Consider the following 24,895-nt stretch of genomic DNA (forward strand, 5'->3'; position numbering starts at 1 on the left):
TTTTGTATTTTTAGTAGAGATGGGGTGTCACCATGTTGGCCAGGCTGGTCTCGAACCCCTGACTTCAAGTGATCCACCTGCCTTGGCCTCCCAAAGTGTTGGGATTACAGGTGTGAGCCACCAAGCCTGGCCGAGATGAGGATTCTTATGCCAATGATCTGTTGCAGGTGAGGTCTCAGGGGAAAACTAAGGCGAGGAGGGCATTCCTGTAAGGAACGAGCGTGTGGCCTGGGAAAGGAGACCCCAGGGGCACCCACAGTCCCTCGTGCCACCGTCTTCCCAACCCCAGCTCTCCCGTCTCAGACCTCGCCTGTCTCCACGCAGGTGGCCGTGGAGATTCTGGAAGGGGAGTCGGTCATCACCTGGGACTTCGACATCCTGCGAGGGGACGTGGTGTTCAGCCTATACCACGCCAAGAAGGTGCCCAGGCCGGGCGCCTGGGAGCCAGGGACCAGGGCCAGCGGGCAGCTGATCGACAAAGGCTGGGTCCTGGGCAGGGATTACAGTCGTGTGGAGGCTCCCCTCGTCTGCCGGGAAGGGGAGAGCATCCAGGTTTGCATTCTCTGGACCACTCATTCGCTCGCCAAGCAGCACTGAGCGTCCACCGCGTGCCAGGCTTCTGGGGATACGGCGGAGGACAAACTGGGCTGTTGGTCCCCAGCCTCAGGAACCCTGCAGGGCAGGGCAGAGGAAAGACACAGGGTCTCACGTAATGAAGTGCTCACCTGCCCAACGGCAGCCCGTGAAAAATCGAGAAAGCACGGGATGCTCTGCTGAGAGGCGGCTGGTGTCTTAGGGAGGAGCACAGGGTCTGGAACCTCAGTTTCCCCATCTGAGAAACGGGACTCCTAACAGGATCTAACTGTATTTGTTTCTTGGGGCTGCAGTAACAAGTTAGCACAAACGACATGGCTGAAAACAACAACAATTTATTGTCTCACAGTTCGGGAGGTCACAAGTCCAAAACCAAGGTGTTGGCAGGGCCCCGCTCCCTCTGAAGGCTCTAGGGAGGGGTTCATTCTACGCCTCTGTCCTAGCCTTAGGTGGCCCCTGGCAATCCTGGGTGTCATTGGCGGGTAGATGCATCACCCCAATCTCTGCCTCTGTCCTTAAAGGGGTTTCTTCTCTGTCTGTCTCTCTTCTGAGTCTCAAATCTCCCCTCTCTCCTGCAAGGACACTAGCCATCGCGTTTAGGACCCACCCTAAATCCGTTTTTTTTTTTTTTTTTTTTTTTTTTTGTGAGACAGTCTCTCTCTGTAGCCCTGGCTGGAGTGCAGTGGCGGGATCTCAGGTGACTTCGTGTGATCACAGCCTCCACCTCCTGGACTCAAGCGATCCTCCCATCTCAGCCTCCTGAGTTGCTGGAACTGTAGGTGCCCACCACCATGCCCAGCTAACTTTTGTATTTTTAGTAGAGACGGGGTCTTGCTATGTTGCCCAGGCTGGTCTTGAATGCCGGAGCTCAAGCAGCCTCCCAAAGTGCTGGTATTAGAGGTGTGAGCCACCATGGCTGGCCTCACCCTAAATCCTTAACCACAAAGACCCTATTTCCAAATAAGATCATGTTCTGAGGTTCTGGTTGGACATGAATTTTGGGGGTACACTGTTCAACCCACTGCATTAACTCGTGCAGGGGGAAGGATGAACATGTTGAAATTTGAAGTCTAGGGTGCCTGCACGCATTCAAGTGGCTTCAGTATGGATGAAGACCTTGAGTTGTGGCTGCATCTGGGAGGGGTTGAGAGGGGATGATGTTCCAGGTGGAAGGAATAGAAAGAACAAAATTGAAGCCGCAGGGAGAAGGCAGGTGGACACGAGGGCAGCATGAGTGCTGGGGAGGGGCTAGAAGTTAGTTTGGATGGAAGGGGAGGTGCTAAGGTTCTGAGGTCAGTAGTCAAGATTTTTGATGCACACTGTGGTTTCAGAACTGATACAAAATAAACTGTAGGTCTTGGGCAGGGCACGGTGGCTCACGCCTGTAATCCCAGCACTCATGAGTTCGAGACCAGCCTGGCCAACATGGTGAAACCCTGTCTCTACTAAAAATACAAAAATAAAATAAAATAACATAGCCAGGCATGGTGGCATGTGCCTGTAATCCCAGTTACTTGGGAGGCTAAGGCAGGAGAATCGCCTGAACCCGGGGGGTGGACGTTGCAGTGAGCTGAGATTGTGCCATCACACTCCAGCCTGGGTGACAGAGTGAAATTCCGTCTCAGGAAAAAAAAAAAAAGAAACTATAGTCTTGGAACAGAACCTGGATGTGTAACCCGAATATGAGCTGCCCTTGTTGACCCCCACATTCTCCAGGAGGCCAGTATTGCAGATGGAACGTCACTCTGACTCCCCAAATGACACATGCACATGCAGCACCAGCTCCATGAGCACTGGCAGACGCTGCTGATGTCACCGAAGTTCCCGGTGGGGAGCGGGTGGAGGGCCGTCCTGCATGTCCTTCACGGCCGCCCCTGGGTCCCACTGAACTTCTCAACCCAGAGCAACCCAAAATGGCTCTTCTTGTGAAAACAAACACTTCCCTTTCTCACTCTACCTGACCCCTCCACAAATTCTCTAAGCGCCTGTGAGCTCCTGGCCCAAATCCCTCTCCTAATCCCCTTGGTTTGCAAATCCCACTCAGCAGAGCAAAAACCCCACAAAATCCAGGTGTTTAAGCACCTCTGTTGTCCTGAAGTTGCACCCCTGCCAGGCATCAGCTCCTTCCCAGATTAAGAGGGAGGCTCTGGTCCCAGGGATATGGGGGTAATAGCAAGGACGGCTTCCAGAGGCCCTGACAGGAGGATTTGCTGGTGGACGGGAGAAAGGGACAGAGCGAGAAGAGCCCCAATTTCCAAGCCTGGTGATGAGAAGCCCATGAAGGCTCAGCCCCCTCGACCTGTCCTCAGGAGGACCCAGGGCTCAGGGCGGGGCTGCTGTCTTTCAGGGCTCCCATGTGACCCGGTGGCCCGGCGTCTACCTGCTCCAGTGGCAAATGCACAGCCCCCCTGGCAGTGTGGCCTGCAGCCTCCCGGGAGTGGATGATGTCCTGACGGCTCTGCACAGCCCTGGCCCCAAGTGCAAACTTCTTTACTACTATGAGGTGCTCGCCTCTGAGGACTTCAGGTAGGAGGGCTCCGGAGCGGGGCTGGGGGGCGGGGCCTGGGCAGGAAGGGCCCTGGGACTGATTAACAATGCAGATGCCTGGGCTCTTGTCTCTCAGCTGGGTCAGCTTCTCGGGGCTGGGGCCTCAGCATGGGCATGGTTGGAGTTCCCTCACTAGGGTAGGAGGAGTGCCCAGCTCTGCGTCTCTAACTCCACTTCTGAAGCAGGGCTTTTCCTTCCAATGAAACCCTGGACAGAAGCTCAACTTTTTGGAGCACCTGGAGGGGAGGAGAAGGGGAGTCTTAAACCATCTCATGTTTAAACGGCCTCCCCTCACTCCTAGAATTCCATGGGAATATTTTAGAATATTCTAAAAGGGTGCCTTTAGACAACCCTCCGCAAGTTGTTGCTTTCAGAGAGACAGGGAAGTGTCATGGTTAAGACCTCCAGTACTTCCTGGTTGCTGTGTGACCTCGGGCAAATCACTTTACCTCTCTGAGCCTCAGGTGCTTCATCCCTTAAATGGGAACCACTTGAGCTCCAATCTTGTGGGTTTATCATGAGAATGAGATGGCTGGGGGAAGCTGCCTGTCACCAGGGCATGCGGTATGCATGCCACAGCAGAAATGAAGAAAAAGGTCTGGAGGCGGAGCAGGCAGTTTCTTCAAGGTTTTGCATTTTATAAAAGCACATATGATTTTGCACCCTGCTTCTTGATGGATCTGCATTAGTTTTCATCCAAGAATAATGCTTTAAATTCTTTACTGTAGGGGTAAAATTGAGGCTCCAGGAGGGTGCTGAGTCTAGCCCCAAATTCCAGGTGGAGCTCCAGGGATCCCAGGGGCATGGGCAGCTCAGAGTGGGGAACACTGGGCCAGAGTCTTTATCCAAGGAGGGGTCCCATAGCTTGTTGGGGGGCTGGCCATTCACTCTTTGTGAAGCCGCATGTTTCGGCCATCGGTCCTCAGTGTGAGGCGAGAGGCTGAGGCCCGGGGGGACACAGAAGAATAGAACAGGCATTGGAGGTCTGTCTCTGGGAGGGCTGATTCTGAAGCCGGGCATGTGGAGGCCAGAGGGGTGGGCTGGACCAGACGCAGCACACCAACCTGTCTAGGCTGATCACCATGAGAGGACCTTACTGCCCTGTCCTCCTGTAGCCTCATGAGAAAATCAGTTCAAAGGCCGTTTTCTGGTCATCCTCATGGGGCAGGTGGCGGCTTGGATCGTGGGGAGACCAGACAGATAGGGTCTGCCATCATGAAGCAGAGACCAAATGCTCACACCCAAGCGTAACTATGTTCAGCGATGAATGCCATGGCCAAGGTCACTGTATTAGTCAGTTTCCACACTGCTATAAAGAACTACCTGAGGCCGGGTGTGCTGGCTCATGCCTGTAATCCTAGCACTTTGGGAGGCCGAGGCGGGCAGATCACCTGAGGTCAGGAGTTCGAGACTAGCCTGGCCAACATGGTGAAATCCCGTCTCTACTAAAAATACAAAAATTAGCTGGGTGTGGTGGCGCATACCTGTAATCCCAGCCTACTCGGGAGGCTGAGGCAGGAGAATGCCTTGAACCTGGGAGGTGGAGATTGCAGTGAGCTGAGATCGCGCCACTGCACTCCAGCCTTGGCGACAGAGTGAGACTCTGTCTCAAAAAGAAAAAGAGAGAGAGAGAAAAAAAAGAGAGAACTACTGAGACTGGGTAATTTATAAAGAAAGGAGGTTTAATTGAGTCACAGTTCCATATGACTAGGGAAGCCTCAGGAAACTTACAATCATGGCGGAAGGCAAAGGGGCAGGAGAGAAGAGTGCAAAGGAAGCCACACACTTATACACCATCAGACCTCATGAGAACTCATTCACTATCACGAGAACAGCATGGGGGAAACTGCTGTTTTTCCCCCTGTGCAAAATCATATGCGCTTTTATAAGATGCAAAACCTTGAAGAAATTGCCTGCTCCTCCTCCAGACCTCCTTCTTCATTTCTGCTGTGGCATACAGTTTCCTCCCACCAGGCAATCACCTCCCACCAGGTCCCTCTCTCAACACGTGGGGATTACCATTTGAGATGAGATTTGGGTGGGCCGTAGAGCCAAACCACATCAGCCGCCCAGCCAGGAGGTGCTCAGGGACATGACCTAGAGCCTTAGCACAGGACAGGGGCCTGGCCTAGGGTTGGGAGAGGGAGTTGGGGAAGGAATATGGAACATGACATTGGAGTGAGATCTAAGTGGTGTGGTGGTCACACAAGTCACCAGGGGGTCTTTTTATTTATTTATTTTTAGAAACAGAGTCTCACTGTGTTACCCAGGCTGGAGTGCACTGGTGCAATCCTAGCTTACTGTAGCCTTGAACTCCTGGGCTCAAGCTATACTCCAACCTCAGCTTCCCAAGTAGCTGGCACTATAGGCGTGTGCTACCATGCCTGGCTATTTTTTTGTTTGTTTGTTTGAGACAGAGTTTCACTCTGTCACCCAGGCTGGAGTGCAGTGGCACCATCTCGACTCACTGTAGCCTCTACCTCCTAGGTTCAAGCAATTCTCATGCCTCAGCCTCCTGAGTAGCTGGGATTACAGGTGTGTACCACTACGCCCAGCTAATGTATATATTTTTAGTGGAGACCAGTTTCACCATGTTAGCCAGGCTGGTCTCGAACTCCTGACCTCAAGCAAATTGCCTGCTTCGGCCTCCTAAAGTGCTGGGATTACAGGCATGAATCACTGCACCCGGCCAATTTTTAAATTTTTTGTAGAGATAGGGTCTCACTATGTTGCCCAGGCTGGTCTCAAACTCCTGGTCTCAAGCAATCCCCTGACCTCAGCCTCTCAAAGTGCTGGGATGACAGGCATGAGCCATGGCACCTGGCAAGGTTCTGCATCTCTAACAAGCACCGGGCACTGCTGGTGCTGCCAGTTCCCAGACCATGCTTTGAGAAGCAAGGCCCTAAAGCTGCACTGTCCCATCTGGTCGCTGCTAGCCACCTGCAGCAATTTAACTTAGCAAGCAGAATGAAATAAAAGGAACAATTTAGTGCCTCAGTCACATGGGCCACATTTCAGGTGACCAGCAGCCCATGTGGCCAGTGGTTGGTGTGTTGGACTGTGCAGATGTAGAGCACATTCATTGCAGAAAGTTCTTGGAGGCTGGGCATGGTGCTTCACACCTGTAATCCAAGTGCTCTGGGAGGCCGAGGCCCGAGGATCACTTGAGCCCAGGAGTTCGAGACCAGGCTGGGCAGCATAGTGACAGCCCCGACTCTATACAAGAAAAGAAAGTTCTCAAGGATGGCACTGCCCTGAGGTTTGGAGTTAACCAGACAGCTTGGGGAGGAGAGAAGGGGCTTCTGCCTCAGGCTCAGCGCACACGAAGGCCACTGTAAGAGCTAGGAGGAGGACTATGGAGTTTGAGTGCAAAGAGCAAGGAAGGAGTGAGACGGGAGACAGGGCCAGGGACTCCCCAGGCTGTGGCAGCCTTAGGGCCATGCAAGGGCCTCAGGCCAGGGGAGTCCGTGATGGGTCTGTGGCAGGCTGGGCTCCGTCTGGGGAGATGGGGGTGCGGGGAATTGGGTAGCGCTTTTCTCTTCATGGTGTCACTTGCTTTTCCTTCTGCATTGGCCTGGGGCCCTGGGGCCTGATTTGCAGCATGAACAGCTTTTCCACTGCTGTATGTCAGCCCAAGGGCCTTGTTACTGCGAGAGGGTAACGTGTGCCACGTCCTTCCTCCCCAGAGGCTCCATGTCCAGCCTGGAATCCTGCACCAGCGGCTTCTCCCAGCTCAGCGCAGCCACCTCGTCCTCCTCCTCAGGCCAGTCTCATAGCAGCTCCCTGGTCTCCAGATAGCCAGGCCCAGTGTTTCAGGGCCGCCCGCTCACCTCCAGTGTCCAGAATGAGAAGCCAGCTAACTGTAGGGCCTGGAACCATGTGGGCTAGAGCCCTAGGCCTAGATGCCTAGGCCAGACACCCCAAATTGGGGTGTCTGGAGCGGATGGCGAGGATCCAGGCCTGGCCTGTGTGTGGTGTCGGGGATCTTGAAGTTGCAAGGACAGAACCATCTCCTTCTGGCTTCGTGGAAGGAAGACCAAGCCAAGGCCGGGGTGTCTATGTCTACCATACCACACCTTTGGGACATCCAGGCTTAGCGATGTCAGCCAGGCCCATCTCCCCTCTGTCCACCTCTTGCTCTGCTTTCGCCATGCAGGGGACCATCGCTATTAGGTGCCCTTCTCCTCCCCTCAGCTCGCCTGCATAAGGGATCCTCTTCCTACCAAAGGCTCCAACCCACTTCCCAGAGTTCAGTCTTAGCCTGGAAGGGGGGGCGGTTCCCAGATCACTTCCTGAACCAATCACAGTTGCCAGGGACACTGGAGAATGCTGATTGGCCAGCAGGGTCATGCCCAATCTGGACCAATCACTGTGATCCAGGGTTGCAGTGAGGTGCAGTGATTGGCCAGCCTGGATCACATGCACATCTCTGGAACCAACCTCTTGTTCTGAAAAGGGCTAACGGGTGCCTCAAGGACTATTGGGGTTCCCCCTAAGAAGAAGGAGGAAGGATGCTGGGGAGGCAGAAATGTAGGGTGTTCACCTTCGCATCTGGTTGCATAACGTTCCGTTATGCAGTATCAAGATGTGCTTGGTGAGCAGTTCAGTGAGTTACAGGCACTGCTCTTTATGGGGAACAGCACATCCCCAACCGAAAATCCATGTCCCCTGCTGGTGGCCGGCATGGCCTAACCCTGACCATCCCTGATTGGAGAGGGTGGGAGAACCCTGGGTTTCTGCTAAGTTCCAGACAGCGATGGGGTTACTGAGGCTGTCTGTATACCCCACCGAGATGCCTTTCGCTCCTAGGGAACTGTTTAATTATGACTGTTTTTGGCTGTAAGCCACAGAGACCCATCCCAGGTGCTTAAACACAAAAGGGTGACCATTCATGGGTGCATAGAACTGGCCAGTCTAGGAGGGCTTGCTTCAGGTAAGGCTAGATCCAGGGTCTTAACACAGGGTCCCGACTCTCCCTGGGAGTGGAGGCTGTTGCGTCTGCTCTGGGGCAGATATGACTCTGGAACTAGGTTCAATATTGACATGACTTTCCCTAGTTTTACTACACAGGAGCGTCTTGGGTCTCCTTGGGGCCTGAGGACATTTCTCCTTTCCTTTCCTGGGCTCCCCAAAAGGCAGCCAGTCAGGGGTCACCAACTTGAAGCCTGATCTGGCCTGCTTTTAGTGTTGCTTTCTTGCCTTTAGAATGGTTTAAAAATTGGGGCATTCCACATCAAAATCAGGATTTCTGGCTTCCCTTAGGCATTTGGGAGCACCGGCAGAATAGGTCACTATTGTTGGATGAAGGCAACAACTCTGCGCCCCTGGATCGGGCCACTCTAGTCCCTACCCCATCAACTTGCACCCAGCCCACATTACACATCCTCATGACCTGCGTGACAGGAGCCTCACTGACATGGCTCTGTCACCAGTGGCTGGCACCCTTGTCTCCTGGCCTTGCTTAGAGTTGGGGCTCATCTCTGACGGAGTAACTGAGCCAAGGGGTGGTTTTGTGGCCACAAGAATCATCTTTATGGAGGCTCAGCATGCAGGGCCAGGAGACTTATATCCATGCCAGCCTCAACCCCAAACCCAGGGCAGAGAGAAAGGGTCATCTTTTCAGACACATCCTTCTTCCTGCTGGGAGGGAGCCTTGCCCACCTTCCTGCTGGCTCTCTGTCTGCTTCTCAGGTATCTGAACAAAATAGATTGCTTTGCACCCTGCGTCAAGGTGTGTGTGCACATGTGTGCATAAGAGACCGACTGATTGGAAGGAGACGTTCTCAAAACTAATTGCTCCCTTGTCACCGGGCATTTATTGCTGAGAGCAACTTGCAATATTTTCAACTGTCTTTAAGTGCATTTTCCAGCTTTTCTCTTAAAAACTAGGTGTTATCCTACAAGTATGCTGGGATAAGCTGCCCTGGCAGTCTTCATACATTTATTGTGTAGCCCCAGAGAAGGACACAGAAGACTTTTACTGGAGGAAGCTGGAGCCGCCTGTTCCAGAGGCAGGGGGTGTCTGCCATCAGCTGTCCACCCTTAACAGTGGGGGTGAAGAGCCTCAGGCCCTTTCAGTTCTGCCTTGAGAGTGCTCTCTCCCTAGGGAAAAACCAGCCCAAACTGGCTTAAGCAACAAAGCAAATTCCCTGGGTCCTGTACTGGGGATGGCTGAAGGTGACTGCTGCTTCAGGTATGGCTGGATCCAGGAGCTTAATGTCCTCAGGCCTCTCAGCTGCACCGAGGCCTCTTGACTCTGCATCTCTTTGCATGCTGACCTCATTCTTTCTTCCACCTGGCGGGAAAGATGGCTGCCAGCAGCCCCGAGCCTATAACTTCAGGATTCACACTCTCTAAGGGACGCTTTTCCATCTCAAATCTCATGGAAGGCTCTGATTGGCCCAGCTTGAGTCACATGCTCTTTCCCGTGGGCCACACTGGTGAGGAACTAGGATCCTGTGATTGGCATTCCCTCCAGAAGCAGCAGGAGGATTGCGGAGGGCCAGTCCCCCGATGGACAAGAGAAGCCGGACTACAGAACCAGCAGGTATATGGTGGCATGTGCTATGGCCGGCGCTCCTCCCACGTGGAGGTCTCGGGGACCCACCTTCAAGCATCATCAAGGTCATTCTTCTTGCCTTCGGGAGGCCTGGAATTAAACATAATCCAAGGAAGGGATTGCCAAGCTTTTGGCTTTTGAATTTCCCCTGAGTCAAAGGCTGGAAGTGCCTTGGCTTGGGCTTCTTACATCATTAGTTTATTAATCCATTGTGACCAGGACAGAAGCAACCCGCAGACAGCATGACTGTTGGTGTTTGGGCACCTGGGCCTTGAATTTAGGCCAAGACTCAAACCCTAGCCTTCCTTTCACTAGCTGTGTAACTTTGACCAGGTGACTTAACCTCTCTGTGCCTCAGTTTCCTCATCTGTAAAGTGAGGATAGCAGTGCCTACCTCAATAGGTTCTAGTGGGAAGAAATGAGGGAGTAGCTGTAAAGCTTTTAGCACAGCTCCCAGAACACAGAAAGTGCTCCATTCATGTCAGTGGTCATTCTGATTACTTCATGCTTCTCTTCCAAAGACTCCAGTTTTCTTCCTGAGGTTGCCTATCACTGTTTTTCATGATTGCACCCAGAGACAAGTAGATGTCAAGAACTATTGCCCTCTGAGTTGGGTGTGCAGTCTCTCTCTTTTAGAAACCGGGTTGCTCGTGTGGGCCGGGCGCGGTGGCTCATGTCTATAATCCCAGCACTTTGGGAGGCAGAGGCCGGCAGATCGCTTGAGTACAGTTCAACACCAGCCTGGGCAACCTAGTGAGACCCTGTCTCTACAAAAAATTTAAAAAATGAGCCAAGTGTGGGGGTGCGCACCTATAGTCTCAGCCGCTTAGAAGGCTGAGGCAGGAGGATTGCTTGGAGGTCAAGGCTGGAGTGAGCCATGATCCCACCACTGTACTCCATCCTGGGTGACAAAGCAAGACCCTGTCTCAAAAAAAAAAAAAGAAAAGAAAGAATCTGCTTGTGTTTTCTGGGCAAATCCACTCATCTGAAGGAGTGTATTCTGAGTGGTATTTCCCTTGGCAGTTAGAAAATGTTTTTTCCCAGAGGTTGCAAATGGAGAGTTTGAGATTCTTTTTTTCTACCCTGCACCCTCTGGAATTCCCCCTCCCCACTGTAAAATTAATTGTTCACTGAGAATAGTGTAATTCTTTTCCACAAAGTCTCTTTGAGCCAGTGAAACACCATGGCTTTTTTTGTTTGCCTGATCATTTGCTCCAACCAGCAGCGTGAAACGTTTTCCATTTGGATAAGCTTGCATTGTCAGCTTCCTGAAACCCTGGAGGTTTCCCCTGGGCTCGTTCAAGAATTTTCCAGCTGTTATTTAAAAGACTTTAGAGCGAGCTTTTTCAGCCTGTGGCCTGCGGGCTGCATGCGGCCCCGGACTGCTTTGAATGTACCCCGACACAAGTTCGTAAACTTTCTTGAAACATTCAGTGTTTGTGTGTGTGTGTGTGTGTGTGTGTGTTTATCTTTTCAGCTCATCAGCTATCGTTAGTGTATTTTATGTGTGGCCCAAGACAATTCTTCTTGTTCCAATGTGGCCCAGGGAAGCCAAAAGATTGGACACCCTTGCTTTACAGCATTTGAAACAGGAGTGACATCACCCCCAAGGGGCTGCATATCTGTTTAACACAGGTATAACCGCATATTATACATATTGTATGCATATGTAATGGATTGGATAGCATGTCCCCAAATTCATGTCCACCTAGAACCTTAGAATGTGACCTCATTTGGAAATAAGATTTTTGCAGAGGTAATTAGTTAAGGATCTCAAGACTGGTTATTGGGCCATGTGAAGGAGGATTACAATTTTTATCAATTTTTATATATAAAGCAGAAATATACTGTATCAGTTTCCTAGGGTCGCTGTGACAAATTATCACACGCTTAGTAGCTTAAAACAACAGGAATGTTCTAGAGGCTGCGAGTCCGGAATCAACGTGGAGGCAGGGCCCTGCTCCCTCTGAAGGCTGTAGGGGAGGACCCTTCCTTGCCTCTTCCGGTGTCGAGTGGCACCTCGTGGCTGGTGGTCGCATCACTCCAGTCTCTGCCTCCATCATCATATGGCCTTCCTCTCTCTCTGTGTTTCCTCTTCTTGTAGGGACACCAGTCACTGCATTTAGGACCCATCTTAAGTCCAGTGTAACATCTTGAGATCCTTAACTAATTACACCTGCAAAGCTCTTAGTTCCTATTTCCAAGCGAGGTCACATTTTAAGGTTCTGGACGGACATGAATTTTGGGGCATGCGACTCAACTTGCTATGTATGCATACAATAGATAACCAGGCACACAGTTACATCTGCATTAAACAGATGTGAAAATCTCTGTGCCACCCAGCACTGCTGGCGTTTTACCGGCCAGGTACCCAGGTGAAAGTGAGGGCCCTGGTGTCCATCTCTCCTGGGCTGCTCTGCCCTCCCCCTGGGGTTTTACCAAAGTGCCAGACCTGGTGTCCTGGAGAGCTGCATCCCAAGACAGCCACAGTCCTGACGTCAGAAGGGTGTGATGGGCCCTGTCCAGGGTGCCACCTGTCCTTCCCGTGAGCTCTCTCGGGGCACGGAGAGCGGAGCTGGCTGCCACACAGATCCTGGGACTCTGAAAAGCCTTCCTCGTTTTGGAGCTGGTGGCTGGGGTTGTCACTTGTGAGAGCAGAGCAGGCGTGGTGTTTTGTGTGATGGCACGAGGGTCATCTGTCCACCTAGCTTCTGCTCCCCAGCCCTGCCCAGCACAGCTCATCAGGGGAGAGGAGGCGGCTTGCACTTGCGTGTGTTCATTGGCGGTGACTCTTCCGGTGGATTTCTCTGGAACTGTGGGTGGCGGGTTTCAAAGGAACAGCCAGCTGACTCGTGGGTGCGGCGGCGGGTGAGAAAGAACAGGCCTGTGGGGGAGGACGGAGCTCCGGAGGGTGGGCAGGAGCTGGGATCAGGCCTGAGCCGCGGGGCCCTGCTGATGCCTGTCTCAGCCACAGCGCTGCCCTGTAGACCTCCTGGGGCCTGGACCCAGAACAGGCCAAACATGCCCATGGCTCCCTGTGGCCCAGAGGCTGCCTCTGGGATCAGCTCTTGGGGCACAGATCCCTGGGACCTCTGCGGAGCCAGGTTGGACGCAAGCAGCTGCCGTGGGAGCTGGGGCAGGGCCTGGGAGGAAGGGAGTCAGGGCCTTCAGGGATGTCAGAGGCTGTGGCTGCCAACTTCTCCCACTCACTTTCCTGCCTCCCTTAGTGCTCAGCCCCCGACAAGGCATTTTAGAGGCATGCGGGTCCCCAAAAATCACATTTGTGTTTTTTTTGAGACAGGGTCTCACTCTGTCACCCAGGTTGGAGTGCAGTGACACGATCATGGTTCACTGTAGCCTCAACCTCCTGGGCTCAAGCGACCCTCCCACCTCAGCCCCAAGTAGCTGGAACCACAGGTGTGCACCACCGTGCCTAATTTTTGTATTTTTGTAGCGGCGGGGCCATGTTGCCCAAGCTGGCCAAAAGCACAATTTGAAATCTCTGAGCCAGAATTTTATTTTTCAGACACAGACTCTTTGGAGAATCCCGTGAGAACTCAGGACATACACACGAATGGCGTTCGCTGTGGGACCCCAAAGAGTCTATGAAAACCCACCCAAGCCGGGCGCAGTGACTCAAGCCTGTAATCCCAGCACTTTGGGAGGCCGAGACGGGCGGATCACGAGGTCAGGAGATCGAGACCATCCTGGCTAACACAGTGAAACCTCGTCTCTACTAAAAAAATACAAAAAACTAGCCAGGCGTGGTGGCGGGCGCCTGTAGTCCCAGCTACTCGGGAGGCTGAGGCAGGAGTATGGCATGAACCCGGGAGGCGGAGCTTGCAGTGAGCTGAGATCCGGCCACTGCACTCCAACCTGGGCGACAGGGCAAGACTCTGTCTCAAAAAGAAAAAAAAAGAAAAAGAAAACCTACCCATTGACACCACGATGAGAACGTTTCCGGGGTCTTTCTGAATACTAAAGTCCTGTGCAGAGCACCCCAGCAGCTGAGACGTGTCGCCATGGCGACGGCCCAGCACGTGGAACTCTCAGGGTTCCCATTCGGGCTGCAGAGTCTTCAGTCTGCCGTCCAAGACTCCCGTGCCTGTGCCTGGGGGTCTTGAGTCAGTACTGTGGGTGGGGGAGGGGACCCTTGCGTTGCTGGGATCGGAGCAGGGGAGACCCTTGCACTGCCAGGATTGGAGCTCAAGCATCCCCAGCCAGCTCGCCTGCAGCTTGATGACTTTAGCTCTTGTACATTTGTGTCCCCACCACCACCATAGGTAGGTCCTGGAATCTCAGACACTTCTGCCTCCTGCTCCATGTCCTATCTAAGGTCTGTAGTCCAAAATCTAAATGCCTGAGCCCCCAAATGTGCCTCTCCTGTAACAAGTGTCACACGTTTTGGGTTGCAGGAGACCCCAAAACCTAATACAAATTGCCTCAAGCAAAAAATGGGAATTTATGGGTTCATGTAATTGGGAAGTCCAAGAACGATCTCACTTCAGGTACAGCTGGATCCAGGCATTCAAATCATGTCTCCTCCCCCACCCTGAGTTTAGTCCTTTTCCACACCGGCTCACCGCTCCATCTCTTGGTTCCGATCAGGTCTTCTCCACATTGGAGAAGAGCTGGTTTCCATTCCTCCTCCTTGTGGCCCACCTTGGGCCCACCTTGTGGCCTTCCTTGTGTCTAACCTGGGAAGTTAGTCCCAGCAGAGAGTTTCTTCTTTCATCTGCAGCAGAAGTTCCAGGGTGGACTCTGACTGGCTGACCCGGGGCAAGTGTCTAACTCTGGACCCAACTGTGAGGCCCACCTGCAACTTGGGGTGAGAAGACAGTGCCACCCAAACTACCTGGATGGAGAATCGGGGACAGGTACTACCCTGAAAGCAACACGCTAGAGGCTCACAGCCAGGACTCCTGGGTTTGGGGGTCTCCAGCAACCCCAAACGTGTGACACTTGTACTATTATAGGAGAGGCACATTTTGGGGCTCAGGCATTTAGATTTTGGACTGCAGACCTTAGATAGGACATGGAGCGGGAGGCAGAAGTGGCCACCTCCCTGGGCACTCTCATTACCATGGAAGACTTCATGTTGCAAGATGCTGCAACTTTCCCATAGCTCCCTGTGGTTGCCAGGGCACGCTTGGTCTCTGGGTAGGGCAGGCTGGCACTGCCAGGGAGTCAAACCCCAGGAGCAGCCGTCAACCAATGATGAATGGGTGTTGGCTGATAAATATGCCAGCTTCCTCGCCCTTGAAAGGTACAACCGAGACCTGTTCTACCAACTCTCCCAGAGGCCCCCTGCAGGATTGAGCCCCTGTTGCCTACAGTATAGACCTACTCACTCCTGCACCCTGCACAGGCTGACTTCCCTCCCTGTCCTCTACCAGTGCTTCCTGGGGCCACCTCCCCAGTAAACTACTTGCTTTCACCTCCTTGTCTTAGTTTCTGCGTCTGGGGAATCCCAGCCTAAGACAGGACTGTTGCTAGAAGAGAGACTGGATGTTGGGCAGGCAAAGAAAATCAATATCACGATGACAAATTAAAAACAAATTAGAGGCCGGACACGGTGGCTCAAGCCTGTAATTCCAGCACTTTGGGATGCCGAGACAGGCGGATCACGAGGTCAGGAGATCGAGACCATCCTGGCTAACACGGTGAAACCCCCGTCTCTACTAAAAAATACAAAAAACTAGCCAGGCGAGGTGGCGGGCGCCTGTAGTCCCAGCTACTGGGGAGGCTGAGGCAGGAGAATGGCACGAATCCGGGAAGCGGAGCTTGCAGTGAGCTGAGATCCGGCCGCTGCACTCCAGCCTGGGCGACAGAAGGAGACTCCGTCTCAAAGAAAAAAAAAAAAAAAAAAAATTAGCTGGGCATGGTGGCCTGCGCCTATAGTCCTAGCTACTTGAGGCTGAGGTGGGAGAATCACTTGAGCCCAGGAGGTCAAGGTTGCAGCGAGCCGAGATAGTGCCATTACACTCCAGCCAGGACAACAGAGCAAGACCCTGTTTCTAAAAAAGACAAGAAGTGTGGTCTGGGGAACTGAAGCATCAGCATCGCCTGCAAGCTTGTTGGAAATGCAGAATTGCTTGCCTCACCCCAGGCCCAAATCTGCATTTTAACAAGATCTCCTCGTGACCTGTGCATATTAAAGTTTGAAAAGCACTGGATTAAACAAGCAGGGAACGGGACTTGGCTCCGGGACACCGCTGTGGCCTGTTTCGGGATAAGCTACACCTGCTAAGCCCTAGCAGCGCCCTGAGGTCCATGATTCAGAATCCAGACACTACCTGGTGGCTCCTTTTATAATATCAATTTATTCAAGTGATTAAAAAAACTTCTTGGCAGCAGGATGACAAAATAGGTCTGTAAACATGATTTCATCCCCCGCCCTTCTTCCAAGGAGTTTCCTATGACAGGAAATCGAATTCCAGTTGGCAAATCCTGTGATGAGGTGTGTAGAAAAGGGGTCCTGTGTCACCTCCGGGAAGGCAGACTTGTCCCTTTAACCCACCCCAGGCGGGGCGCTGGCCGGGATGTGCTGTTTCGTCATGATGTGGTCACCGGGCTTGGTTCATTGGCAGCCCCTCCGCCTTCCCCAGGAGGTGGGAGACTCTTTGGCAGTGCAGCAGCCCTCCCGGGGCCACAGGCTTCTCGGCAGCAGACACAGGCAGGCAGGCAGGAAGCAGGCGGCTGAGTCTTTCCAGGGAGCATGGTATTGCTAGGGTCACAGGTGCCCTGGCAGGTGGCCAGGTGAGGGGCTGAGGCACAAGTGCTATCAGGAACTTGGCTGCCCCACAGGGGCTGAGGACACCCAGATGGTCCACGCCAGTGGCCTTGAAATTTCCCCTGCAGAAGACAGACGGTGGGGAAACAAGCTTTCGGGACGTGCCACTCCACTTCCGGGCAGCTTGAGGCTTCAGTCCTTGAAGGGGTTGTGGGCGCCCCCTGGCTGCTCCTTCTCTACGGCCAGAAGCTCCCCGTTCATCTCCTGCAGCGGGTGGTATGCATAGTCCCCACGCAGGCGCCGGTTCCTCTCTGCTCTGGACAGGAGCAAGGACAGGTTCGCTGCGACGCTGAGCAGCAGGAGGAAGGCCAGCGCCAGGGTGAGGGCTAGCCAGGCGGTCCTGCAGACAGGAGAGAAGCCCCAGGTGGGGGACTGCTGGGTGGACTCGGGGCTGGGGGAGCACTGGAGGGGCTTTCCTCTACCCAGTAGAGACAGCACTCAATCAGGTGCCTCCAGGGACCACACAGGGAATGTTTCGAGCAAAATGGACGAGGTGGGGATGGGGCAACATTTAAGACATGTGTAGGGAACAGCAGAGGTAGTCATGACATGCAATGCAGGTCCGTGCTGCCCCATCGCCTGATTTTTTTTTTTTTTTTTTTGAGGTAGAGTCTCATTCTGTTGCCCAGGCTGGAATGCAGTGGCGCGATCTCGGCTCACTGCAAGCTCCGCCTCCCGGGTTCAAACGATTCCCCTGCCTCAGCGTCCCGAGCAGGACTACAGGCTTGAATGACCATGCCCGGCTAATTTTCATAATTTTAGTAGAGACCAGGTTTCACCATGTTGGCCAGGCTGGTCTTGAACTCCTGACCTCAAGTGATCCACCCGCCTCAGCCTCCCAAAGTGCTAGGATTACAGGTGTGAGCCACCACACCTGGCCTGATATTTTAAGAGAAGCCACTAAAAAAGTTTTTAAGGCTGGGCGTGGTGCTCACGCCTGCAATCCCAGCACTTTGGGAGGCTGAGGCGGGTGGATCACTTGAGGTCAGGAGTTCAAGACCAGCCTGGCCAACATGGTGAAATCCCGTCTCTACTAAAAACATAAAAATTAGCTGGGCACCTGTAATCCCAGCTACTCAGGAGACTGAGGCAGAAGAATCGCCTGAACCCAGGAGGTGGAGGTTGCGGTGAGCTGAGATCACACCATTGCACTCCAGCCTGGGTGACAGAGTGAGACTTCGTCTCAAAAAAAAAAAGAAAAAAGTTTAAAAACATGTGAATGTTACTGCTTTTCAGATGCTGCTAACGTATTTTAAATTTTTAAAAATTGTGTAAGCCAAATAAAACACAACTGGAAGCTGGGCATGGGGGCTGGGAGGCCGAGGTGAGAGGATCACGTGAGCCCAGGACTGTGCCCCTTGTCTGTGCAACACAGTGAGATCCTATCTCTAAAAAACAGTAAAAAATAAAATTAGCTGGGTGCGGGGGTATGTGCCTGTCGTCCTAGCTACTTGGGAAGCTGAGGCGGGAGGATCGCAGTGAGCTGACTGTACCACAGCATTTCCGCCTGGATGACAGAATGAGGAAACACCCTGCCCCCACCCTGGGATCTCATCTAGCCCAGTTTGCATTCTGAGCTCCAAGGGGGATGCTGACAACAGAGGCTGGGTACGAGGCCCTGGGCTCTGCTCCAGGGTCCCCAAAGCAGACAGTGGGGAGAGCTGGTTCCCCTTCCTCTAAGGCAGGGAGCTGGCAGGGGACAAGGGTGGAGATGGACCTCATAGGGGAAGGGTGCGGGAGAGAAGGGGGATTCCTCCCATCCTGGCCCCAGCTCCCACAGAAGCACCTACCTGCTGAAAAAGGAGAGTTCTCCCGCCCTCAGGGTGGCTTCAGATGGCTGGAGACACTGCTTTACTGTAACATACCAGAGACAGACTGAAGGGGCCGCAGCAGGAGCGTCTGCCCATACCCCCTCCCCTCAGAGGGGCAGGTACCTCCAGAGGTGCTGCAGTTGCCAGTCTTGGGGTCACAGGGACAATGGTGCTCACACTCACAAGGCCTCTGGCAGCCCGGCCCGTGCCAGCCAAGGGGACACTCTATGGAAAGGAGATGGGAGAAGGGAGGAGAGAGGACAGAGGTTGGGGCCTCCAATGTCAGAGCCTTTCTTGACAGGACAGGATACCTGCCCTGCCCCATGTGTACACAGCTGGGCTGAAGGCGAAGCATCCCCTGCCCTCCCTGGGCTAGCCCCTGAGTGTGACCTTATTTGGAAGCAGAATCTCTGCAGAGGTACTTCAGTTAGGATCTCAAGATGAGATCATCCCGGATTTAAGGTGGGCACTGGAGCCCGAGCCCAGGGATCCTTGTTTTAGCCGAGCCCTTTGTGGAATGGGCCACAGCAGCCACAGGGAATCATGCAGTGACTTGCAGGTGAGGCAGGGGCAGAAGACAAGGGGCAAGCTGTTCTCAGACCAGAAGGTGGGGACAGAGGCAGCAGAGGGCTAGTGGGGCTGCCGGGGCCACCGACTCCCCACCCGCCAGTGGCGTGGCGGCTCCTACCTTCACTGCAGTTGGACCCGGTCCATCCGGCATCACAGCGGCAGCCAGCTGCCGAGATAAGACCGGGGAGGCCAGGTGAGGGCCCAGGGCAAGGCAGGGCCAGGCAGAGACCCCTCCCCAGAACCCCCACTCACTCTCTGTGCACAGCCCGTGCTGGCTGCAGTTAGAGGGGCCACAGTCCAGCTCGCCGCAGCTGGGACCCTGCCAGAAGTGCCCGGTGCACTGGCAGTGCCCGTCCACGCAGGTCCCGTGGCCGTGGCAGTCAGGCGGCTGGCAGCGGGGTTCGTGCACACACACCACGGTGGACACTTGGCGGGGACAGCGCCACATGTTGTCCTGGCTGTAGAGGGATGTGATGTGTGAGGAGAGGCCACGCCCAGACGGCCCTTTAACTCCCTCCAGGGCAGCCCCCACCGCCCCTCTCTCTATTCTTGTCTGTCTGCCTCCCGACCTATGAGAGGGGGTCTATCTATTTATTTCTGAGATGAGGTATTGTGATCCTTCCACCTGAACCTCCCGAGCAGCTGTAACCGTAAGATGTACGCCACCACACCCAGCTAATTTTTTTATTCTTTGTAGAGATGGGGTCTCACCATGTTGCCCAGGCTGGTCTTGAACTCTTGGGCTCAAGCAATCCTCCCACCTCGTCCTCCGAAAGCCCTGGGATTCCAGGCGAGAGCCCCTGTGCCCGGCCCCTCTCCAGCCTTTTATAGGTTCCTCTGCTTCCTACAATCCCTCCCAGCCCTAGGCCTTTCACATGTGGTGCCGTCTGCCCGGAAGAGTCTCCCACCCCCACGCCGCTACCACCTCCTTCAAATCTCAGTTCTTATTCTGTTATCCTCAGGGAGGTCTTTGTTGGCCGACTGACCCCTGTTCCTAGGCCGGGGTAGTACTGGCATCCTGGGGGAGGGACTGTAGCAATTTCTGCTCACTCTTGAACCCCCAGCGCCTGGCACACAGCAGGCACTCACTATTGGCTGAATGAGACAGGCTGGGGCAGACCTGGACTGCAGCCCTCATGATGGCGGCTTTCACGTGCTTACCAGTGATCTGACGGGTAACTGGCCAAGGTCCCATTGAGCACGAAGGTAGCAGAGCCACCCCCATCCAGGTTGATGGCGTTGACCACGTCCTGTTTCAGCAGGAACTCCGCCATTTCCCACAGGTTGATGCTGCGGCACAAAGTGGCATTGTTCAGGCTCAGCGCCCACCATCGTTTCCGATTTAACTCCTTCTCCTTCCGCAGTGCACAGCGTCACACCCACAGTGCAGGCACATTTCTAAGCGGCCCCCATCCTCAAGCATGTCTTGTCTTAGCCCCCAGAAGCTGTGAACACGTGAGATCACACCCATGCCTGTGCTGTTACATGGCACAGGCATCCTTAAGGGAGGGGAAACGGGCTGGAGCATCTGGGTGGGGCCAGTGGAATCACAGGAGCCATTCAACACAGAGAACCTTCTCTGGCTGGTGGCAGAAAAGGAAGTGAGATTTAAAACACGAGGGGGATGAGAGGGTGGGCTGGACAACTGGGGGAGGGGACACACGCGGGAAGGAACCTGGGCAGCTTGTAGGAGCTGAGGCCCCAGACTGCGGCTAGCAGGGAAACTAAGACCTCAGTCCCACAACTGAGGGGACGTGGATTCTGCCAATAACCTAAACAAGAGGATTCTTTCCAGATCAGAGAGCCCTGCCTGACCAGCATCTTGGTTTTGTCCATGGAATACCCTGAACATAGAACATTCCAAGTCGACCAGCCTGGCCAACATGATAAAATCCTGTGTCTACTAAAAATACAAAAATTAGCCAGGTGCGGTGACTCACATTTGCAATTCCAGCACTTTGGAAGGCTGTGGTAAATGGATCACCTTAGGTCAGGAGTTCGAGACCAGCCTGGCCAACATGATGAAACCCCCCCATCTGTACTAAAAATATAAAAATTAGCCGGGCATGGTGGCGGGTTCCTGTAATCCCAGCTACTTGAGAGGCTGAAGAGGGAGGATCACCTGAACCCGAGAGGTAGAGGTTGCAGTGAGCTGAGACTGCACCACTGCACTCTAGCCTGGGCGACAGAGTAAGACCCTGCCTCAAAGAAACAAACAAAAGAACATTCCCTGTTGAGTGTTGCTAAATTTGTGCTAGTTATGCAGCCAGAGCAAAGCAATACACTCTCTTTACAGGGGATAGAAATGCGGCTGAGGGAGGCTGAGTGACTTGTCTATGGCATAGGATGGCTGAGCTGGGGTTGGAACCAAGGTCTGCTCCCTGCTAACTTTGTGACCATTTCCTTGTATCCTAACTAGGGTTCAGGAAAGGTGAGGCCTAAAGCTGGAGACGATGAGTTCTTGGAATCGGGAAAGATCTCAGGACCCTCATCCTGTGGGAGGGTAGGCGGGGGGGCCCTGGGAGGGGGGTCAGATAGGGGTGAACAGGTCGAGTCAGAGGGTCAATGTCTGGCTGTCATTGGGTCAACGTTCCTCCCAGCAGGACTGAGCCCCAGCCAGGGGGCCTCAGCTCCCAGGACTCACCCACGCTGCTCCGTTTGGCCGTCTGCATGAAAGAGCACCAGCTGCCCTTTCCGGTCGTGGCCAATGGCCGTCCTGGCTGATATCACATTCACAAATTTGCTAAAGGAACCTGAAGGAGAAGCAGCCTGGCTGATCACCAGCCCCTTGGGAGACCTGCTTCTTGCCTAACTGCACTTCCCACTGGTCTGAGCTACCCACTACCTCCCTGGGAAGCACAGCAGCCTCCTGGCTCACCTCCCTGCCTCCCCTCTGCATATCCCAGTCTCCCCAGGACAGCCAGGGGGGCTCTTCTTGCAGGTAAACCAAGCTATGCCAGCCTCCAGGTGAAGACCCTCTAATGGTTTCCCCTGTTCTTTTATTTTTTTATATATATATATTTTTTGAGACGGAGTCTCGCTCTGTCGCCCAGGCTGGAGTGCAGTGGCGGGATCTCGGCTCACTGCAACCTCCGCCTCCCAGGTTCAAGCAATTCTCTTGCTTCAGCCTCCCAAATAACTGGCACACATCACCATGCCTGGCTAATTTTTGTGTTTTTTTTGTAGAGACAGGTCTCACTATGTTGCCCAGGCAGGTCTTGAACTCCTAGGCTCAAGCAATCCTCCTGCCTTGGCCTCCCAAAGTGCTGGGATTACAGGCTTGAGCCACCGCGCCCGGCCATGGTTTCCCCTGTTCTTAGAACAAGATCCAAAGGGCCAGCATGCCCTCCCCAGCCTCTTCCTCCTACTGCCTCAGCTCCTGGGTGTCCCCTCACCACCCTGCAGCCACTTCGCACTTCCTGTTCCCTCTGGCTGAGAACTGTGCTTTTCTCTAGCTTGCTCCTTCATCAGATCACCTCTAGTGATCTGGTTAGTGAGGCCTTCCTTGACAGCCTACTTTTTTTTTTTTTTTGAGACAAAGAGTCTCGCTGCCTTGCCCAGGCTGGAGTGCAGTGGCGGGATCTCGGCTCACCGCAACCTCCGCCTCCCAGGTTCAAGCAATTCTCTTGCTTCAGCCTCCCAAATAACTGGCACACATCACCATGCCTGGCTAATTTTTGTGTTTTTTTTGTAGAGACAGGTCTCACTATGTTGCCCAGGCAGGTCTTGAACTCCTAGGCTCAAGCAATCCTCCTGCCTTGGCCTCCCAAAGTGCTGGGATTACAGGTATTAGCCACCACACCTAGCTTACTGCCCACTCTAAAACAGCCCATGCCCACATCAGGGCCATGGTATCCTGTCCCTACCCCAGTATTCCGCATCCCAGTGGTTCTCAACCTTGAGTGTTGGTCAGAATCACCACCGAGGCCCGTTAAAACACAGACTCTTGGGCCTTGCCTCTGATTCTGCAGGTCTGAGGTGGGTGGGGCTTTGGAACAAGCTCCTGGGCCACGCTGATGTTGCAGGTCCATGAAGATTTTTTTCTCTTCACTTTTCTCTTCCTGTACCCATGGCTCCTGTCCCCATCTCTCCCCTTTCCCCCAACTTTATTTTTGTTTCTGAGCACTTACCAATTCTTTTCAGCACATTCTATAACTATTTTGTCTTATATATTGAATAGAAGCCTATCTTCATCCCCATGAATCCCCAGTACCCAGAGTAGTGCTGGGCACAAAGTAGCTGCTCAATACTTGAAAGACTTAAGAACAGCTCCGCCCAGCCCACTGGTCCTGGTTTTCAAGACGGCTGTTCTCAACAGCCTCCCCATCCAACCTGTCTCCTGTGTCTCGTCGCACTCTGTGGCTTGGCTCTCGTTGATGTAGATGCTTCCATTACGAATCAGCCACACGACCCCACTCAGCAGCTGCACAAATGGGTTCTCAGTGTCCAGCACCTCCTCCTCAGACAGGTACCTGGATCCGGGGAAGGTGGGAAGCTCACTCACCAGCAGGAGCAACTGCAGAGAGTCAGGCTGTTTCTCCCTGGCTGCCCCAACCTGGCTGCTAGATTCCCCCTCGTGCCCTAGGAACTTGCTGGGACCTGAGTGTAGCTGAGACAACTTAACGGCCCTAGGAAATCTCCCTGTTGTCAGAGCTGAAGCTGGACAGGGTTCTAACAATAGGATCCCCACGCACCTTTGCAAACAGTCTAAGTTTCATTTAACAGAAATGACCATCCGCCAACAGATCTCAAACCCATCCATGGCCCTCAATCTCCAGGCCATACCCAGCCCAACGATCACCTGATGCCTGATACGGCCTCTTCATTGGGTTCCTCGTTTCTCCACTGATTTCTCTCACCTGGTCCTACCCATGATCAGAACAAGCTTTAACATCACCAAATAATTTGTTTGTTTTTTGTTTTTTGGTTTTTTTTGAGACTCAATTTTAAATAATTCAAATCATCAGTCTTGGCAGGGCGTTTTGGGTCACACCTGTCATCCCAGCACTTTGGGAGGCCGAGGCAGGCGGATCACTTGAGGTCAGGACTTTGAGACCAGCCCCGCCAATATGGTGAAACCCCGTCTCTACTAAAAATACAAAAATTGGCTGGGCGTGGTGGTACACGCCTATAGTCCCAGCTATTCCAGAGGCGGAGGCAGAAGAATTGCTTGAACCTGGAAGGCGGAGGTTGCAGTGAGCCAAGATGGTGCCACGGCACTCCAGCCTGGGCGACAGAGCAAGACTCTGTCTCAAAAAGAAAAAAACCACAAAATCATCAGTCTTGATGAGTTGATGTTTCTGACACCCCACTCCTTTTTCAGTCCCTCTCACACACAAGCCCCCCGAGCCTCCGACCTTTGTGCTCGGGGTTCCTTTGGACTGAAATGCTCTTCCTCCCCTCCTCCAGTTCTGTCCTTGGCTGACTTAGTGAGTAATCTTCAAGTTTCAGCTCAAAGGTCACGTTGGAGAAGCCTGTTCCAGATCACCCTCCCTAAAATCAACACTGTATTTACAACCGGTTCACCCCGTTGGTTGCTTTGCTGCACACACAGCAATCAGAATGTATGTTAGCTATTTACCTGGATTTGGTTGATTTTTCTAGTAATGGGGGAGGTCTGTTAAGGCAAAGACTGTTGTTCAGGGTTATCTCACCAGGGCGCAGCACATTGCCTGATACAAGCAAGTGCTCAATGATACTGAATGATGAATAAACTCTGCAAGGAAGCGATTCCTATACCCATTCTGCAGATGAGGAAACAGAGGCTCAGCTTCGTTAAATGACTTGAACACGGAGGCACGGCTACAACCCAAATCTCAGCCCCTCTGCCCTCGATAGCACGGGGCTCCCTGCCTCCTCACCCGACGACCAGGGTCCCGTCGCGGCGGATCCCGAACTGCGCGTTCTGCAGCCCCCCGGAGCTGCTCACCCGCCGCTCGTCGCTCACCACGTTCCCCAGGCACTCGCCCGTGTTCATGCGGAAGAAGCCGCCGTTCTGGGCGACGCGGCAGCCGGCCGCCC

At 53.6% G+C, this 24,895-nt stretch overlaps 2 protein-coding genes across 2 annotated transcripts in view; one reads left to right on the top strand and one right to left on the bottom strand.

The window, feature by feature from the left end:
• SEC14L5 (SEC14-like 5 (S. cerevisiae)) overlaps positions 1-6,939 on the top strand; it is a 75,285-nt gene extending 68,346 nt beyond the window's left edge. Inside the window, exons 14-16 of the mRNA XM_011961425.1 lie at positions 325-552; positions 2,942-3,120; positions 6,828-6,939. Of these exons, the coding sequence (XP_011816815.1) occupies positions 325-552; positions 2,942-3,120; positions 6,828-6,939 (519 nt within the window). The remainder of the gene's footprint in view (positions 1-324; positions 553-2,941; positions 3,121-6,827) is intronic.
• Positions 6,940-15,980: 9,041 nt separating this feature from the next.
• NAGPA (N-acetylglucosamine-1-phosphodiester alpha-N-acetylglucosaminidase) lies at positions 15,981-24,893 on the bottom strand (the record flags this gene model as incomplete). The annotated part of the gene is made up of 9 exons (XM_011961426.1): positions 15,981-16,833; positions 18,284-18,347; positions 18,428-18,529; positions 18,993-19,040; positions 19,127-19,332; positions 20,036-20,164; positions 21,519-21,627; positions 23,207-23,346; positions 24,736-24,893. Coding segments are annotated over 9 exons (1,164 nt in total), but the record flags the coding sequence as incomplete, so codon positions are not given.
• Between the last annotated feature and the right edge of the window lie 2 nt (positions 24,894-24,895).

This window comes from Colobus angolensis, unplaced genomic scaffold (genome assembly GCF_000951035.1).
Source record: "Colobus angolensis palliatus isolate OR3802 unplaced genomic scaffold, Cang.pa_1.0 Scaffold55, whole genome shotgun sequence".
Lineage (NCBI taxonomy): Eukaryota > Metazoa > Chordata > Mammalia > Primates > Cercopithecidae > Colobus > Colobus angolensis.